This window comes from Mobula birostris, chromosome 3, assembly GCF_030028105.1.
Source record: "Mobula birostris isolate sMobBir1 chromosome 3, sMobBir1.hap1, whole genome shotgun sequence".
In the NCBI taxonomy this organism is placed as follows: Eukaryota; Metazoa; Chordata; class Chondrichthyes; order Myliobatiformes; family Myliobatidae; genus Mobula; species Mobula birostris.
This window is the reverse complement of record NC_092372.1, coordinates 12,009,549-12,030,138: the sequence shown is the minus strand read 5'-3', so window position 1 is coordinate 12,030,138 and position 20,590 is coordinate 12,009,549. Positions and strand designations below refer to the sequence as shown.

General features: G+C 41.2%; 1 protein-coding gene across 13 annotated transcripts in view; it reads left to right on the top strand.

The window, feature by feature from the left end:
- Positions 1-20,590, top strand: part of LOC140194896 (transcription factor 4-like) — a 681,375-nt gene that overhangs the window by 354,465 nt on the left and 306,320 nt on the right. For 11 of the 13 annotated variants that reach the window (XM_072252222.1, XM_072252219.1, XM_072252225.1 and 8 more), the window contains one exon: positions 3,076-3,114. The exons of the other annotated variants lie outside the window; for them this stretch is intronic. In XM_072252222.1, coding sequence (XP_072108323.1) covers positions 3,076-3,114 — 39 coding nt within the window. The remainder of the gene's footprint in view (positions 1-3,075; positions 3,115-20,590) is intronic. 13 annotated transcript variants of the gene reach the window in all.

Here is a 20,590-nt window from a genome sequence, read left to right as displayed (position 1 = left end):
CTGACCATTATGAGGGCCCTGCACATATGCAGCACTCCTGATTTATATCCCAGATGTGTAACCTAGTCACTCTTAATTTTTCCCAGTCACCCAGAGTTAAGGTGCATTGTAATGGAATTTAAATCCAGAAAGAAATCAGCTGTTTGGAGAAATGTAATTATTAAACATGCTTTTTTTTAAAGGGGTGCCTGATTTTCTTTTAAGTATTTTTTTTATTTAAGGGTGAAGTTCACCTCCTTTATTCTGTGCAGAGTTTTTGATTGAATCTGTTTCCATGTTGTAAAGGCCAGTGTTGTGCATTAAGATTCTGGTACAGTGGAGCTTCTTCCATCCATGTAGCTATCCAAACTTCTTGTAAGTCTTTCAGTTCAATCCACTTCGCCCACTCTGCTGGCATCTCGTTCCACACTCTCACCAGTTTTTGAGTTAATTAGTTTCCCCCTCTGATTACCCATAAATATTTTATTTTTCATCCTAAACCAATGACCGCTGGTCCTAGCCTCATTCAGTCTGAGGGGAAAATGTCTACATGTATTCACCTTATCTGTATCCCTCATAAATTTGATTATTTCTATGAGATCGACCCTCATTCTTATACACTTTGAGGCAGTGAAGACCAACAGTGTTCATGGGTTCACTGTCCATTCATAGATCTGATGGTGGAAGGGAAGAAACTGGTTCAGAAACATTGTGTGTGTGCCCTCGGGCTACTCTACTTCCTCATTGATGGTAGCAGGAGAAGTGGGCATGTCCTGGGTGGTGGGGTCTTTAATGAAGGCTGCCGCCACTTTGAGGCATCAGCCTTTGAGAGTGTCCTCACTGCTGGGCAGGCTAGTGTCCATGATGGAGCCTGCTAAGTTTACAAATCTGTGCAGCTTTTTACGATCCTGTGCAGTGACCCCTGCATACTGAATTGTGATGCAACCTGTTAGAACGCTCACCATTGTACATGAGAGTAGATTGTACCTACTCTTATATCTGCATTGTAGTTGAACAAATATCTGCATACTTTGAAGGTAAGAGCATGTGCTGAACTAAGTATATGGGTAAAATATATTTTGATTAGTCAGATGCAGTAGTGGTTGAACTGCCAAAATTGGTTTGCCCACAGCCAGAACCAGACAACAACAATAATTAGTTTTGGCTACAGAACATGCTGGAGAGACTCAGCAGTTCTGATAAAATCTGTGAAAAGAGAAATGATTTTATCCATTTCAGATCAGTGACCCCTCACTGGGGTTTTCTGACAAAGGATCTCATGTTTGAAACATTAACACATTTTCCACAGGAGCTGTACCTGACTTGTTCAATGTTTACATCATTTTCTGTTTTAATTTTAATGCCAAATTCGAGTTTATTGTCATTTGTACTAGTGCATGTATGCACTGGTTCAATAAAAAAGCTTACAGCAGTGTCACAGGCACTTGGCATCATTCAGAGAGAGCAAAAAAGCACAAAGGTCAATCATGCATAATCTTTACAAGAAAGAGCATAATTAGAACAAAAACACACGATGCCCATTGTAGTGATCGTATTGTGATATTAAGGTAGAGATTAGTGTTGTGTCTGTTAGTTCAAGGGCCAAATGGTTGAAGGGAAGTAGCTATTCTCGAAATAGGTAATGTGGAACTTCAGGCTTCTGTAGCTGTTTAGAAGGTGGGGATCTTTGATGATAGATTAAATCACAAATGAGAAAATCCGCAGAGGCTGGAAATCCGAGCAACACACGCAAAATACTGCTGGAGGGACTATCAGGCCAGGCAGCATCTATGGAAAAATGTACAGTCAACATTTGGGGCTGAGACCCTTTGGCAGGACTCTGCTGATGATAGATGTTTCTTGTTGAGATATTACTGATGGTCGGGAGAATGTGCCTCTGATGTACTGGGCTGAATCCATTGCTCTCTGCATCTTCCTGCACATTCAAATCACTGATCAGTCAGAATATGTCAACAGTATGACCACAGATATTTGTTAGCGTGCTCAGTGACCAACCAAACCTCCTTGACTTTCTTCGTGATTGCATCTATGTGATATGTTATTGGCCAGGAACATCAAGCTGCTGGGCATTAACATATCATAACAACGTGTTATGTTATATGTTGACATATCATAGCATAGCATAACATGTTCTTGGGAATTAGCATATTATCTATGTGATATGTTAATGTCTAGGAACTTAAAGCCAATGGCTCACTTTACTGCTGATTTCCCCCAGTGTAAACTGGAACAAGTTTGCCATCCTTCCCTTTCCTGACGTCAACATAGGCTCTTTAGGTTGTTGTTGCAGCAACAATAATAGATTGGGCATCATGGTAATGTAGCAGTTAGTGCAGTGCTATTACAGCTCAGGGCATTCTGGTGTTGGGTGGGAGTTCAATTCCAGCGCTGTTTCGAAAGGAATCTGTATATCCTCCCTGTGGAATGCATGGGTTTTCCCCAGGTACTCTGGTTTCCTCCCACTGTCCAAGACGAACTGGGTAGGTTAATTGGTCATTGTAAATTGTCCTGTGATTAAGAAGAAGAATAGCCCTTAACTCAGCAGTGGAGTTATCGGGGCACCGGCATGACAGTGTTTCTGTAGCAAGCTATTCTTGTTTTTACGAGGCCGAGTTGCTGACTCGACGCTCAACCCGACCTGGATTTGAACTTGGGAACCTTCGCTCCGCAGTCTGGCGCTGATATTATTGCGCCACTAAGCGGGATATGTCCTGTGATTAGGTTAGGGTTAATTGGGTTTTTTTTGGGGGTTGCTGGGGCAGTGTGACTGCAAAGGGTGTATTGCTAAATAAATTTATAACCTCTGCAATTCTTACAATATTTTTTCATTACTTTGATTACCTCTTTTTTTAAACAAACCGTTGCTGCTTTACCCTGTTGGATATTTATTTCATTTATGTTAGGGTTACGCAGTGCGTTGTCCTCCAGTACATGACCATGGACACCTTTCCACTCATTCCACATCTCTGTGAGGGGGATCCATTGGCTTCATTTTGACTTCATTCCCCAATCATCACGTGAAAATTAAATGCAGCAGAAAAAAAAATTAAACAATTCTTTCCATTCTGTTTCCAGCTCCATTTTATCGCCATGCGAAGAGGCATGCGATCAAAGGTAAGTCCAAATGAAGCTGCTCCTAGTGAGGTCAGTAAGTAACATTTCCAGTTTTGTTGTCTGCTGCAGTCTGGTAAATCAGAATCAGGTTTATTGTCACTGTCTTGTATGAAACATAAAACATTGAAGTTCACGTTCAGTTTAATTATCATTCAACCAGAGATAAAAACAGTCGGAGGAAATAGCGTTCCTTCAGGGCCAAGGTGCAAGACGTACACAGCACATGCAGAATAGCAAGCAAGCATACAGTCACGCAAAAAAAAAGATGTAACCCAAATCGCTGAGTGACATGTTGTGCAAACTGATGGTACAAAACAGTACAGAACAGCTTAGCACAGTACAGGTCCTTTGGCCCACAATGTTGTGCCAGCCTTTTAATCTACTCGAAGGTCAATCAAACCATTCCTTCCCACATAGCCCTCAATTTTTCTATCATCCATGTGACTATCTAATGTCCATAGTGTATCTGCCTCCACCTCCACCCTTGGCAGGGTGTTTCATGCACCCACCACGCTCTGTGTAAAAAGCAGATCTCTGACATTTCCCCCTATACTTTCCTCTAATTGCCATGATATTATGTCCCCCTTATTAGCCATTTCCACCCTGGGAAAAAGTCTCTGGTTGTCCACTTGATCTATGCTTCAGATCATTTCTGTCAAATCATCTCTCATCTTCCTTTGCCCCCCCCCCCCCACTCCCTCCGCAAGAAAAAAGTGCTAGCTTACTCATAAGGCCTGCTCTTTAATTGAGGCAGCATCCTGGTAAATCTCCTCTGCAGCCTCTCATAAGCTTCCACATACTTCCTGTAGTGAGAAACTATAGATGAACAGACAAAGGCTGATGCGTAACCAATGAGTAAAATTACTTTAAAATTATGCCTCTTCTTCTGTTTGTTTTCATCTTCCAACCTCCTTTACAATGAGTGCAGTATCACAAACAGGAGGTTGTTTAAACCGCTGTTCTACTTGCTACACTAGGGCAGAAGATAGGGACGGGTTTGTTTGTGTTCTTTTGTGAGGATTTAAAGCATTGTCTTGTTCATGCCCCATTCCTAGGGAGGGCCTTGAATTTCTGATCTATGTTGAATTGGTTGCTCTCACCTGACACAGTGTTCTGGAATGCTAAAATTGTCATTGTACCTGGGCAAGCAAGGAGAAATTTGTCATCAGTTTCTTATTGGAAAATTGAATGTTTTCATCTGCTAAGGGCATGATTATACTCTATTGTGCACCCAAGCAATGATGTTACTTGATGAGATGGATGTCGATGTTTTGGGAGAAAGGAAAACTGCTTGTAGCAGTTAGCGTAATTGCTTCACAGTGCCAGCGACCAACGATCATGGTTCAATTCCCACTGCTGTCTGTAATAATAATAATGATAGTAATAATAATAAAAATCTGATTACTTACAAATGCATGATTCACCAAAATCTTACTTTAAAATACAAATTCATAAGAGGCACCATAAATACAAGCCTGATCCAGTTTTAGAATCAGACTCCTACACATTATTGTATGACTGATCCATTACTACAGATAGGACGCATTTCACTGTGTGCCTCGACGTAAAGTGCACATGACAAATAAAGCTAATATTTAATCCTTTTTAAAAATTGCCGTTATTTTTTCTCACAGATGCTGCACGACCTGCTGCATTCCTCCAGCAGATTGTTTGTCATAGCAGAATCTAGCATATGCAATCTCTTCTGCCTCTCTTGCCTGACGAAATGTACTGTTCAATTTCTCAAGCATACGTATACTATAGCAAGATACTGAAAAGATGAGTGGTGTAGAACTCTGCCATGCATTTACAGAGTAGATGGGAAAAATCTTAAGGAGAGAAAAGACTACTGCCAACAACTATGAGTTAAATGGCTATCTTCCAGATAGTGGTAGTGTATTCACCTGAGATAGCAAATGTGCAAAGCTTCCAAAAAAATATTTTTAGGAAGTTGCATGTGGCTGCCCACCTTTGAGTGATATTTTGTGTTTGAATAATTGTATCTGAGATTCACTCTTGTGATTTATCGATCTATTGAGCAGTAAAATTAGTTAAGCACGCTGATAGAATAAAATTATACACTCAGAGGCCACGTTATTAGGTGCACCTGTTTGTTAATGCCAATATCCAATCAGCTAATCAGGTGGCAACAATTCAATGCATAAAAGCACACAGACCTGGTCAAGAGGTTCAGTTGTCATTGAGACCAAACATTAGAATGGGGAAGAAATATGATCTAAGTGTCTTTGACCGTAAAATGATTTTTGGTGCCAGACGGGGGTGGTTTGAGTGTCTCAGAAACTGCTGATCTCCTGGGATTTTCACGCACAACAGTCTATAGAGTTCACAGAAAATGGTGTGAAAATATAACAAAAAAAAAATCAAGTGAGTGGGAGCTCTGTGGGAGAAACCACCGGGTTAATGTGAGAGGTCAGAGGAGAATGGCCAGACATGTTCTAGCTGACAGAAAGGCGACAGCAACTCAAATAACCACACGTTACACAATGATGTGTAGAAGAGCATCTCTGAATGCACAACATGTTGAACCTTGAAGTGGAGGTGCTACAGTGTCAGAAGACCACGAAGACACACTCCGTAGCCACCTTATTAGGTACGGGAGATACTTGATAAAGTGGCCACAGAATGTATATCCATAATCATTTCTACAGTTGTTAACCTGAATGTACTTTGTAATAGTTGAAAATGCGATGCAAGTTGCAGACATTAATTTCTAAATGCCACAGATGATATTGTTTGACTGACAACTCTGCAATCTCTTTCTTAGCCCCACTTCTGAAGTTCTTAATTTACTCTGTATGCTGTGGTCTTTTTTTCCATGGAATCAGGGAGAAACAAGCCAAAGCTTCAGTTGATACAAGGTTAAGATTTTCTCACATAGGAAACTGCAGGTTCAGCACTCTGAGGTTAACACATGTGTTTTACCTTATTTTACTTTGAGGAGAGTAGGTGGTCTTGGAAATATCTCCTTTATAGCTCTGGCTGACATGGATACAGTTTAAAATGACTCTTAAGCAAAAATTCCTTAAGAACTGACTTTAAAAATGTTATATTTAGAGAGAATGTTTCTGATCTACTTCCTCAAGGCTTTGACACACATTTGTCCACAGGTTGAGAAAAAGTATCTTTAGCTTGGGAGTCTTATGGTCTGTATAATACAAATCTCCAGAACCTTGTCCATTCTGTTGGCTATGGTGTGGACTTAAGAAGTGCCATTATGAGGAAATAAGAGATATTATAACAGAATTTAGAGTCTTAAAATAATTTTTTTAATTGAGATGCAGTGCAGAATAGGCCCTTTCAGCCTTTCAAGCTGCACCACCCAACAATTTCCTGATTTAATCCCAGCCTAAGCGGAGGAAAATTTACACTGACCAATTAGCCTATCAACCGGTATGTCTTTGAACTGTGGGAGGAAACCAAAGCACCTGGAGGAAACCCACACGGTCATGGGAAAAATGTACAGACTCCTTATAGGCAGTGTCGGGAATTGAACTCGGGTTGTCTGTACCGTAAACTGTTGTGCTAACCACTACGTTGCCATGCTTCCCATTCCGATGGTTGAGATGGTTGATATAAACACCAAATGCAAGTGTAGATTTTGGAAACAGAGATCGTTTCAGTTAATTATGTCACCTATATCCTTCAGACAAGTGCAAGGTCCAACTGCAGCTCAGAATAAGATCAAGAGATTTTGACTCATTCTCAGAAATGTCAGACTTCTCCTGTTCTATACAGACATTAACAACACACAGCAGTATATTAACCCAGTAAACCATCAAGACGTTGACTGCTATAATATTGTACGATCTGTTCTAATGCACTTAGTGATCACTTTATTAGGTACACTTGCTCGTTAATGCAAATATCTAATCACCAATCATGTGGCAGCAACTCAATGCATAAAAGCATGCAGACATGGTCAAGAGGTTCAGCTGTTGGTTGGACTAACCATCAGAATGAGGAAGAAATATGATCTAAGTGACTTTGACCATGGATCGATTGTTGGTGCCAGATCAGGTGGTTTGAGTATCTCAGAAACTGCTGATCTCCTGGGATTTGCACACTCAACAGTCTCTAAGAGCGTACAGAGAATGGGGCAAAAAACAAAAAAGCATCCAGTGAGTGGCAGATCTGTGGGCAAAACTGACTTGTTAATGTGAGAGGTCAGAGAAGAATGGCCAGACTGGTTCAAGCTGCCGGGAATGTGACAGTAACCACACGTTGCAACAGTGGTGTGCAAAATGCACAACACATCAAGCCTTGAAGCTTCTGGCTACAGCAGCGGAAGATCATGAGTATTCACTCAGTGGTCACTTTATTAGGTACAGGTGGTGTCCAGTAAGTGACCACTGAGTGTACATTCTATGCTTCTCAATTCACCAGCCGCTAAGGAAAGTGATTTAGTGATAAGACATTTACCCTCGTTTTCTTCTGCATAGGGATTCAATCACTTCACAATGCAAAAAAAACAAAAAAAAAATCATTTATAGATTGAATGGTGGATAAAGGATTTGCAGTTCAATATGTGAAAATCATTACAGTGTCACCTGTTCATGCCCACAAGCTCTGTGCAGAGTAACTTGAAGATTTTAATTCCTTGTATTCCTCCCAAATGGAACTACGGAGACAACTTGCTCCTTGTTGCCTCAAACTTGGCTCTGTCCCGATCGGATTGCACCAACAAAATTGATTTCACTGCCTTTGTTCCCCTTCCTAATTTAGGACAAATTTTGGTTTTGGGTTCTGATCTGATAAGAGCTTCATGCAATGCTGGGACATCTGGACAGTGAAGATGCAGATGTCAGGATTCTCTTCATTGACGGCTGCTCAGATTTCTTTATTATCATTTCTTTACTATCAAAACTACTCAGTAAACTTTAAGTGGATCCTCAATTTCCCCAGTTGCAGACCCCTGTCAGATTGAATTGGCAATACCATCTCCTCCATAATCTCCGTCAGCACAGGTGCACCACAAGACTGTATGCTTAGTCCCCTGCTCATACTTATGGCTATGAGGCTAAGCATAGTTCCAGGGCCATACTTAAGTTTACCAGCAACACCACTATCCTTGGGCAAATCAAAAGTGGTGATGCATCAGCATATAGGAGGGAGATTGAAAATCTGGCTAAGTGGTGAGAACATTCAACTCAGCAAAAATAATATTAAATTGTGTGTTTATGTGTATTTACAATCTTGCATTTTCTAGGTGGTAGGTTGCGTTGCCTCATTTCTTACTCTGATTTCTTGTACTTTATAATGTTACTTTGCTTGCAGATCTCAGTAACACCATGAAATCATGGTCACTGATAAAAAAATTGCTGTTACTCATTGGCAAGAGGGGAGAAACTAGTACTATTCAAAGTTCTAAAATCTGAAGTAAATTTATTGTCAAATTATGTATGTCACCAGATACTACTCTGAGATTGATTGTCTTGCAGAACAAAGAAATATAATAGAATCAATGAAAAACTACACACAGAAACAACTGACAAACAACCAGTGTGCAAAAGAAGAAAACGTGCAAAAAACATAATAAATCAAATAAATGAATAAGTAAACACTTTTGAGAACATGAGTTGAAGAGGTTCAGTCCACAGGTTGTGGAATCAGTTCAGAGTTGAAGCAAGTGAAGTTACCCACACTGGGTTCAGAATCTGATGGTTGCAGGGTAATAATTGTTCCTGAATCTGGTGGTGTGGAACCTAAGACTCCTGTACCTTCTCCCCAGTGGTAGTAGCGAGAAGACAGCAAGGCCTGGATGGTGGTTATGGTTACTATTAAAAGAAAATTGATCAGGGAACTGGAAAGAGATCCTCTGCTCTCTTCAAAGTAATTCCTCGAGCTGACAATATAACTCAGCTTTCACTTGTGTGCACCTGGAAGTTGAGAATTTTAGGCAAAAATTAGGAGTTTGAATTGAATATAGGCTGATACGTCAGCAGCATAGTGGGGAGTATTTCTTGTTGCAGATCTTCAGATGAGTCAATAAATTGAAGTCTGGATTGTTTTGGTAACTCAGAATCAGAGTTTTGTTATCATTAACTTGTTATTACTGATCGTTATCAGTCCAGAGGAGGTTCACAAGAATGATTCCAGGAATGGAAGGGTTAATGTGTGAAGAGCATTTGATGGCTCTGGACCTGTCCTTGCTGGAGTTTAGAAGAATGAAGGGGGATCTCATTGAAGCCTATTGAATATTGAAAGGCCTCGATAAGAGTGGATATGGTGAGGATGATTCCCATAATAGGGGGGGTCTAGGACCAGCGAGCACAGCCTCAGAATGAGGGGTATTCATTTAGAACAGAGATGAGGAAGTATTTCTTTAGCCAGGATACAGATGGCAGTGGAGGCCAAGTCAGCGGGTACATTTAAAGCGGACATTGATAAGTTCTTGATTGGACAGGGTGTCAAAGGAGAATGGGGTTGAGTGGGATAATAAATCAGCCATGATGGAATGCTGGAACAAACTTGATGTGTCAAATGGCCTAATTCTGCTTCTCTGTCTAATGGTTTTATGGTAACAGTTAGTGTAATCCCTTTACACTGCCAGCAATCACCATTGGGTTTTGATTCCTGCCACTGTCTGTAAGGAGTTTATACATTCTCCCGGTGACCGCGCGGGGATCTTTTGTGTGCTCCGGTTTCCTCCCACATTCCAAAGGTTTAGTACATTGTGGGCAAGCTACGTTGGCAGCGGAATCAGAGTGAAACTTGTGGGCTGCCTCAAACACAATCTTCGCTGATCTGACTCGACGTAAATGAAACATTTGACTGTACGCTTTGATGGTTCACTACACATGTGACAAATGAAGCTAATGTTTTTTTCTCTTTTATCTTACTCTTTTCTCTAAAACATTCTGTTTGGAATTGTTTCTCTTTTTTATATTCAAGATCATGCATGCAGCACCTAATGCTAATTTCACAACTATTAATTATTTACTCAATATTACCCATTCACCCCTACTGGGTTATAGGTCACTGATAGCAGCTCTCTTGTATTGGGCCAGACTTTCCTTCCACTAGTGGGGATGAGATCTTCTCTTGGAGTTTCTGTAGCTCTGGGCTTTTATGGGATGGGGTTGCTAGCCCAGAGCTACAGAAACTCCAGAAGAAGATTTCATGGCAGGGTTTTCTGAACTATTAGATGATGTTAATAGATTGAATTAGAGATTGTTTATGTCTTCCAGATCAGGCCAAAGTAACACTGGACTATTGGTTATTCACCGCCAGCATAGCACTCAGCTGAATTTGGGGTTTTGTAATATAAAGTCACTGAATGTAGCAAGGTTACTACACGATGAGAATAGGAAGTACTTCACACTTATGTCAGCCTTTATGGCAAGAGCTAGCGGGTCAGTTTCTTCTGAGTATTTGTAGCTGTTGATGCTGGGAAGTTGAACTTTACAATAGTGACCTCGGTGATTTTTGTTGCATGAGTACATTAAAGGATATGAGACATAATCAGGTCTATAGTGTTGAATAATAGGCCAAATTTAAATTGGTGAACTATCAGCTGATTTACAGGGAAAGGCTGAATAGGTTAGAACTTTATTCCCTGGAACGTAGAAGAATGAGCAGAGCTAAATTATTGGGTGGCAGAGTGAAGAGACTTTTACTGAAAGAGGTGTAAGATGCTCCATCCCTTTGCTAGCCTGCAGGTCACCCTTGGAAACGGTGTACCTTGCCCCCAGATCAGGGTCACGTGAAGCCATGGACACAGGTGGTGGACAGTTGTGCGAGCAGTTGGTGAATTAGCACGTCCTGATTATGTGACTGCTGATGCCAGGCAGACAATCTCTGTCACCCGTCTTGCCTAGGAGAAGGCAATGGCAAACCACTTCTGTAGAAAAATTTGCCTAGACAATCATGGTCATGGAAAGGCCACGATCAACCAGGTCATATGTCAGGGTACATAACGAACAAACAGTACAACATTTTAAGGGGTATAGATATGATAAATGCAAGCAGGCTTTTTCTACTGAGGTTGTGTGAGACTAGAACTAGAAGTCTTGGGTTGAGGGTGAAAGGTGAAATGTTTAAGGGAACATGGGGGGGATCTTCACGCAGAAAGTGATCAGTGTGGAATGAGTTGCCAGCGGAAGTGTGGATGCAGGTTCGATTTCAATATTTAAGAGAAATTTGGATAGGTACATGGATGGGACAGGAGTGGAGGACTATGGTCCAAGTACAGATTGATGGGACTAGACAGGTTAATAGTTTGGCATAGACTAGATGGGCTGATGGGCCTGTTTCTTTACTGTAGCATTCTAGGACTCTATGACTATTTGAATTTGTAACATACAGTAAAAAACTGGTCTTGCACATTATAAATGTAGATCTATTCATTAAAACAGTTGAAGAAAAATTAGCTTTACTTGTCACATGTTCATAGAATCATGCAATGAAATATGCTGTTTATGTCAAGTTAAATCAGCAAGGATTGTGTTGGGCAGCCTGCCAGTGTTGCCACTCTTCCAGTGCCAACATAGCATGCCCACAACTCACTAACCCTAACACGAATGTCTTTGCAACGTGGGAGGAAACTGGAGCAATTGAAGAAGCCCACATGGTGATGGGGAGAATGTACAAACTCCATACAGTCAGCGACTGGGATTGAACCTTGATGATCGCTGGCTGGCACTCTAAAGCAGGGGTTCCCAACCCGCGGTCCACAGAGCTTTTGCTTGATGGTATTGGCCCATGGCATAAAAAATGGTTGGGACCCCCGCTGTAAAACAATTGCCTAATGACTACACTACTGTGCCATACAGTACAATCAGGTAGTGCATGTTAAACAATAACAGAATTCAGAGTAAAATGTGGCAGGGAAATGACAGTGCAGGTCGATAATAAGGTGCATTGTCCTAACAATGTGGATTGTGAGGTCAAAGGTTTCCTTAATCATACCAGGGAGCCTAATACGATTGCAACGTAATCTAGTTGGATAGTCAAACCCAGTTGAAGTAGAAGCAGCAGGAAACGACTTAGTGCCTCAAGCCAGTTCTGCAGTTCGGCGTATTAAGACCAATCTGTGGTCGAACTCCAGTGGAAAGCAACAGAGTTACAGATGAAAAATGCACAAAAAAGAATAGAACAAAGAGAAGATGAAGAAACTGCATGGTTGTTGCCTTTCATTCTCATTCTCATTTTCTCTCTCTCACTTTTCCCCCTCCCCTCTCCCCTCACCCCTCCCCCTCAACCCTCCCCCTCACCCCCTCCCCTCCTCACCCCTCCCCCTGCCCTCACCCCATCCCTCCCCCTCACCCCTCCTCCTCACTCTCTCCCCTCTCCCTCTCCCCTCTTCCTCTCCCTCCCCCACTCCCCCTCTCCCCCTCCCTCTTTCCCCCTCCCCCCTCTCTCCTCCTCTCCCTCTCCCTTCTCCTCACTCCCGCACCCTCTCCCTCTCCCCCTCCCCTTCCCTTTCCCCTCCCTCATCCCCTCAACCTCTCCCCCTCTCCCCTCCTCCTCCCTCCCCTTCTCCCTCTCCCCTCCTCCTCCCTCCCCTTCTCCCTCTCCCTTCCGCCTCCCTCTCCATTCCCCCCTCACTCCCTCTCTCTCTCACTCTCTCCCCTACACTTTCCCCTTCCCCCACATTTGCTCTCTCTCTCTCTCTCACTCACTATCACACTCTGTCTTTATGTCTCTCTCTATCTCTCTCTTTCTCTATCTCTCGCCCCCGTAAACATTTTTTGTTAAGTGGTATTTGTAAGATATTTGTGATAATGGCAAACATTAGTTACAATTTTTGGCCCAAATGGTAACTATTACAAATAAAACATAGACCATTACAGCATAGTAAATGTCCTTTGACCCAAAAAGTTGTGCTGATCTTTTAACCTTCTCTAAGATCAATCTAACCTTTTTTCCCACATAGCTCTCCATTTTTCCATCATCCACTTGCCTGTCTAAGAGTTTCTTCAATGTCCTGACGAAGGGTTTGGCTTAACTATACTCTTTCCCATAGATGCTGCCTGGCCTGCTGAGCTCCTTCAGCATTTTGTGTGTGTTGCTCTGGATTTCCAGCTTCTGCAGATTTTCTCTTGTTTCTTAAATGTCCCTAACGTATTTGCCTCTCCTGTCACTCCTGGCAGTGCACTCCACACATGCACCACTTGCTATGTGGAAAAAAAAACCTATCGTTTACATACCCCTACACTTACCTTCAATCACCTTAAAATTATGCCCTTTGCACCCTGTGGAAAAGTCTCTGGCTACCCAGTCTGGATGCCTCTTACCATCTTCTACACCTCTATCGTCTGTGCTCGAAATAAGAGTAACATTTTTGTTATCCTTAACACATGGTAAAGAAAACTGACTACTTCTAGTTTTAATTTCTGAGGTGTAAACTTCAGTTTTATTGTGTTTCCTGTTCCATCATTTCAACCAAGCTCATTTTAACATGATTGTTAAAAAAATTTCCTCTATTTATTACTCTTAGATTTTGTCCCTCTTTCTCAGCGAGCCACAATAAACAAAAAAAAAATGCTTCATAATTTATTATTTCTTTTCATTGCCAGTAATAGTTGAGCTATCAGGAGAATGTGTTTGTGAACTGATTTATTTTCCGCTTCGCAGGAGTTGTCTGCCTTGCTCTCTTTGGTGTGTCCTCTGTCTCTTTCGACTGAGACAAGGGGGCGTTGCTATGTCGGTCTCTGTGAAAGAAATTCAGGCGTACAGACATGTTGACTAATTTACAAAAGAGCTCCTCTCTTTTTATATTATTTAGCGTCTGGCTGTTGCAGCAGTCCTTCAGTTCTCAGCGGGTTAACCGAAGAACAGGAGATGGATTGTAATTGGCCTATTTAGGGTATTTTGCATGTGAATACCGTGCAAGTGAAGCATTACTAAGTCTGTTGTGAATGACAGGGTGATTAGAATTTAGATTAGGAAACCCATTCACCAGTCAGAAAGTACAGTAATTGGCTCAGTGTGGTGAAAGTTGATTACATGTAATGATAAAGTAATAATTTCGGTATTTAATATTGATCTACATAAGCAGAAAGTTGGTGCAGTGTCACCTTAACCAGGGGAATAACTCTGCGGTATCTAATTAACCAGTGAGATAAAGTTTTAAAACAAGCCATGCTGATTTGGAGAACTTTGCGAAGGACACATGTATATTATAGGTACGTATATTATATGTTTAGGCCAAAATCCTAAACGTACTGCTGGAAAAATTGATCTGCAAGCCCTATTATTATGCATAGATAGCCAGATGATAAATATATATATGTAAGATATATAACTAAATTAAATTAAATATATACAAAGTTAAATTAAATTTGCAGTGCAAAACAATTGCAGCAAAACATAGTGAGGTGGCGTACATGGATTCATCGTCCATTCAGAAATCTGATGGCAGAGGGGAGGAATATATTGAGTTAATGTTGCTTCATGCAGTTAAGATTATGTGTGGGAAGTTTATTAATGAGTTTTATTGTATGGTTTAGAGGTAACTAGGTTTAAGAGGAAGCCTATTATATCAATTAAAAAATAATTTTGTGGAAAATCTCAGTGCTATCAGTAATTTATTTCAATGCTTGCAATTAATACTGTGGAAATTTGAGGTATTTGTACTTCAGATCACTGGTTGCACAAGCAAAATAAAGCTTGCTTTGTCAGGCAGTCATATGCCCTCTGCCATGGGATCTTTAATTGTTATATTTATCAAATATAATTTAAAGGAAAATTAATACTTAATTGAATAGTTAGTACTCCTTGATATTTCTGAATTTTAAAGCAACATAAAATGGCTTTCTTTCACAGCCCCTTCAGTCAAGCTATACAGAGTGAACACAAAAGGTTCTGCAGATGCTTGAAACACACAAAATGCTGAAGAAACTTAGCAGGTCAGGCAGCATCTATGGATATGAACAAACTGTCGGCGTTTCAGGCTAACACTCTTCATCAGGACTGACGAAAGGTCACGGCCCTAAACATTGACTGTTTGTTCCTCTCCATAGATGCTACATGACTTGCTAAGTTCAGCATTTCATGTGTGAAACTGCACTGAGTCGTTGAAGCGATTCACCAGCCATTTTGCATCAAGTGTGCATCACTGACAGTAGTCTGGAGATTGGAGCACTTTGGATTTTACTTTTAACAGCTAATTTTTTGCTGTGATCCTTCTAGGATGTCAAATTATTCCCGAACTTCTGTAATGTTCCGTAAAGAAGTGGTACTTAGTGATGGCCAGTTATTAGCAATTTCATGACCTGAGCTCAGTGGAATGAAATGTGTACTTTATTTCAGAGATTTTCAAAGGAGTGATTAAAGCAAAGATTTTATTATCTAAAATCTTTCTTTGTTTATCTGAATGCAGATTTAGTCCCTCAGCAGTTAGGAACAAAATCAGAATCAGGTTTAACGTCACTGGCATATATCATTGTCTTCTGGCAGCAGTACAGTGCAATACATAAAAATAACTATATATTAATAATACATATATGGTGCGCATGTGTATCTATTAGTGTAAATTAGTGGTACAAAAAAAAGAGAAGAAGAAATAGTGAGATAGCTTGCATTGTCCATTCAGAAATCTGATGGTTGATCGGGGAAGAACCTGTTCCTGAATCATTGAGTGCATGTTTTCAGGCTCCGGCACCTCCTCGCTGATGGTAGCAATGAGACGGGGATATGTCCTTGATGATGGATGCCACCTTTTTAAGGCATTGCATTTTGAAGATGTCCTCGATTGCGGGGAAGGCTTCTGCCCATGACAGAGCATGTGTTTGCAACTTACTGTTTTGTGATCCTGTGAAGTGGCCCCTCTATACTAGATGGTGATGCAACCAGTCAGAATGCTCTCCATGGTACTTCTGTAGAAATTTGCTGGAGTCTTTGGTGACATACCAAGTCCCCTCAAACTCCTCATGAATTATAGCCATTGTCATACCTTCTTTGTAATTGCGTCAGTATGGTGGGCCTAGGATAGATCTTAAGAGATGTTGACACCCAGGAACTTTAAACTGGTCACCCTTTCCATTGCTGATCCCTTGATGTGGACTGGAGTGTGTTGTCTCAGTTTCCAAATGCAAATACAATGTTACCATTCATTTTGAGAAGCCTGGAATGTAGAAGGATTTACTGGTGAGGCTTTATAAGGCACTGATCGGGCCACACTTGAAGTATTGTGAGCAGTATTGGGCCCTTGTCTAAGAAAGGATGGGTTGGCATTGAAGAGGGTTCACAAGAAGGTTCATGAGAAGTATTCCAGGAATGAAAGTGTTAAATTGGAGAAGCGTGTGCTGGCTCTAGGCCTGCACTCACTGGAGTTTAGACGAATGAGGAATAAATCGCATTGAAACCTATCGAATGTTGAAAGGCCTAGAGAGTATGGATATGGAGAGGATGTTTCCCATAGTGGGGGGGTCTAGGACCAGAGGGCACAGCCTCAGAATAGAAGGTCATTTTTTTAGAACTGAGGTGAGAAGGAATTTCTTCAGCCAGTGGATGGTGCATCTGTGAAATTCAATGCCACAGACGGCTGTGATGGCCAAGTCGTATTTAATATTTAATGTGGATGTTGATAGGTTCTTGAATAGTAAGAGTGTCAAAGGTTGTGGGGAGAAGGTAGGAGATCGGGGTTGAGTGGGATGACAAATCAGCCTTGATAGAATGATGAAGCATAGTTGATGGACCAAAACACCTAATTTTGCTCCTAAATCTTATGGTCTTACTTTTGGTTCCTTATGAGAATAGGTTGAATGAACTTGGCCTTTTCTCCTTGGAGTGAAAGATGAGAGATGACCTAATGGAGGTGTATAAGATGATGAGAGGCATTGATCGTGTGGATAGCCAAAGGCTTTTTCCCAGGTTGAAATGGCTAACATGAAGAAGGCATAATTTTAAGGTACTTGGAAGTAGGTATAAAAAGGATGTCAGAGGTAAGTTTTTCCACAGAGAGTTATGGGTGTGTGGAACGCTCTGTCAGTGAAGGTGGTAGAAGTGAATACAATAGCGTCTTTTAAGAGTTTTAGAAAGGTACATGGAGCTTAGAAAAATAGAGGGCTATGTGGTAGGGAAATTCTAGACAGTTCTAGAGTAGGTTACATGGTCGGCAAATCATTGTGGGCCAAAGGGCCTGTAATGTGCAGTAGATTTCTATGTTTCTATGTTAGAGCATTCAGGGAATCCAGTTTTCCTCAGCAGGCCAGGCAACATCTATGGAAAAGAGTAAACAGTTAAAGTTTCAAGCAGAGATGAAGGGTCTTGGCTCAAAATGTTGACTGTTTACTCTTTTCCACAGTTGGTGCCAGGCCTGCTGAGTTTCTGCTGCATTTTGTGTGTGTTGCTTTGGACTTCCAGCATCTGCAGATATCCTCATGTTTGTGAAACCGGTTTTTCAAGTGGTTTTGCTAGTAATCAGAGTCTTGTGTCAAATTCCAGTATTTAGGACGACAAACAAAAGTACAATTGGATTGAGCTTCATTACATATCCTGACTTCTGCTCTAATAAATGTTTAATTCCACCTCAAATTGTGACCGGGCCAAGTTCAAATATGGTCTGCATGCCTGAAATAACTGTTATAATGAGATTTTAATGACATGGTTATCTATTTTAGTGAGATACCTGCTCTAGCGCTCAAACTCAAAGCAGATATGAGCCATAAGTGAATAAACTGTCTAAAGAAATCAAATATAACTGCTTCAGGTAATGATGATCATTAGTCATTGTAAATGTAAGAGGAGATGAAGATAACCGTTCCAAGAAAATTCCAGGAGTTAATTGTGACTGTGCTGTTCAAAGTGTGAAGTAAATTTATTATCAAAGTACGTACTGTATATGTCACCTCATACAGCCCTGAGATTCATTTTCTTGCAGGCATTCACAGTAGAACAAAGATTCAACTAAAACTCTACCGAAATGGACTGATTGTCTACTTGGAGAAAGATTTAAACTTGCTCCTTTTGAAATTCAAAGCTCAGAGTATATTTATTGTTAAAGTACATATATGTCACCATATACAACCGGAGGTTTATTTTCTTGTGGGCATTCGCAGTAAATATAAAGAAACGTAATACAATTAATAATAAACAGAAACAAACAAACAACCAATGTCCAAAAGGCAACAAATTGTGCAACTACATAAAGAAGTAATGAATAAATAAGTAACAAACAACATTTAGAGCATGAGTTATAGAGGCCTTGACAGTGAGTCTGTAGGTTGTGCAGTGAGTTCAGTGTTGCGGTGAGTGAAGTTATCCACACTGATTCAGGAGTCTGATGGTTGAAGAAATGAGGGTAATTATCTGCAACCTAATAGAATGAAAACTCTGATTTTAAACCTCCGTTGCCCATGGCCATACCCACCCATGGGAAAGGCTTCGGGAGTAAACCCCGAGGAAGAAATCTGGAGCCGGGGTCCCTAAGGCAGTTTGATGTTGCTTACAACTTCACTCTGGCAACCTCTGCGACGACCCTAGTGCCAAGTTGTTTCGGTGCTTGCCCTTCCCTTAGACTACATCAGTGGCGTGGAGAAGGGGAGCCTGCTGCACCAGAGATCCCTTGAGATCAACGGCTGTTACTAATTTTCAGTGTTTGGGTTAGTAGGCACAAGCTCTGAAGAGCATCTTCTACAAAGTTGGGATTGGCACCAAGCTTGTCAACATCACCTCACTCAATAAGACCTTAAGACATAGGAGCATGATTAGGCCATTGGCTCCTCCAATCTACACTGCCACTCCATCATGACTGATTTTTTTCCCTTCTCAAACCCATCCTCCTCATTACGTTTGACACAATAACTAACCAAGCAACTACATATGAACCTCTGCTTGAGATATACCCAATGACTTGGCATCCACAGCCATCTGTAGCAATGAATTCCACAGATTCACCACCCTCTGGCTAAAGAAATTCCTCCTTACCTCTGTTCTACAATAGGTAGTCAAAACTACCTAATGCATCACCAGCATCACCGTCAAGGAAAGGTGCCGGAAAAAGGCCAGCAATATCATGAAGGATGCCACCATCGGCTTACAGACCATTCGTCCCACTCCCTTTAGGGAACAGGCTACACAGCATTCACGCCAGGACCACCAGACTCAAAAACAGTTACTTTCACCAAGCAGTAAGGCTGATCAACACCTCCACCCACTAACCCACTCCTCCACACCCCCAAACACCACTATTTTATCTTTTCCTGTTAGAGTCCCCTTATGCACAGACACTCCTGTACCTAGTGTCACTTTACGGACATGCAATCAATCTACGTACTGTAGATAAACTATCATATGTATCTACTGTATATTTATTGTTTTATTATTGTGCCCTTTACATTATTCTGCTTTTTGGGCTGCATCTGACCCAGGGTAACAATTATTTTGTTCTTCTTTACACTTGTGTACTGGAAATGACATTGAGCAATCTCGACTCTTGTAAAGGAACTCCATCCTCATCCACCCTACTTTCTCCACTCCACTGACCTCCTCGCCTGCCTGTGGAGCTAAGCAGGTCAGTTAAAAGTTCGAAGTAGATTTATTATTGAAGTACATGTATGTCAACCATATACAGCCTGAGATTCATTTTCTTACAGGAATACTCAATAAATCCAAGAACGATATTAGAATCAATGTAACTTGGGCATTTGACCTGATTGCAAAAGGCAATGAGCTGTGCAACTAGATTTTGATTATGAAGACACGCAGTCCTCTCTTATTGTCATTTAGTAATGCAAACATTAAGAAATGATACAATATTTCCTCCGATGTGATATCACAAAACACAGGACAGACCAAGACTGTGAAAACTGACAAAACCACATAATTATAACATACAGTTACAACAGTGCAACAATACCATAACTTGATGAAGAAGTCCATGAGCACAGTAAAGTTCAAAGTCTCTCAAATGTCCCACATCTCACGCAGACGGGAGAAGGAAGAAAAACTCTCCCTACCATGCCCGACCACAATCCGTCTCTGAGTCATCCGAAAACTTTCGAGCTCTGATCAGCTCTCCAACACCGAGTACTGAGCACCATCTCTGTCCAAACGATTCAACCTCAGTCTCGGTCACCAACAGCAGGCAAAGCAGGCAAAAGAGAAGAAACTTAGTTATTGTTACTATTTATTATAAATAATAAATAAATAGCAATAATACTAATAATGAGGGTCAGGCAGCATTTGTGGACTGAAATGGCCAGTCAATGTATCATGTCAAGACTCTTCCTCTTTCGCTATACAGATGCTGCCTGACCCATTGGTCTCTGTGTTTATTTTGTGCTCCAAGTTCCAGCACCTGCAGCCTCTTGTGTCTCCCCTGTGACCACTCTTATAAAGGGAGATAAAGATGAGCTCTATTTTCCACATGCACCTCATGTGTTGTGAAACGTGTCGTTTGCATCTTCATTTACGTTGCGTTTGGGGAAGCTCACAAGCGTCAACATGCTTCTGGTGCCAACATAGCGTGCCTGCAAACTTCCCTAACCCATGGGTTTTCTGACTCTGGGAG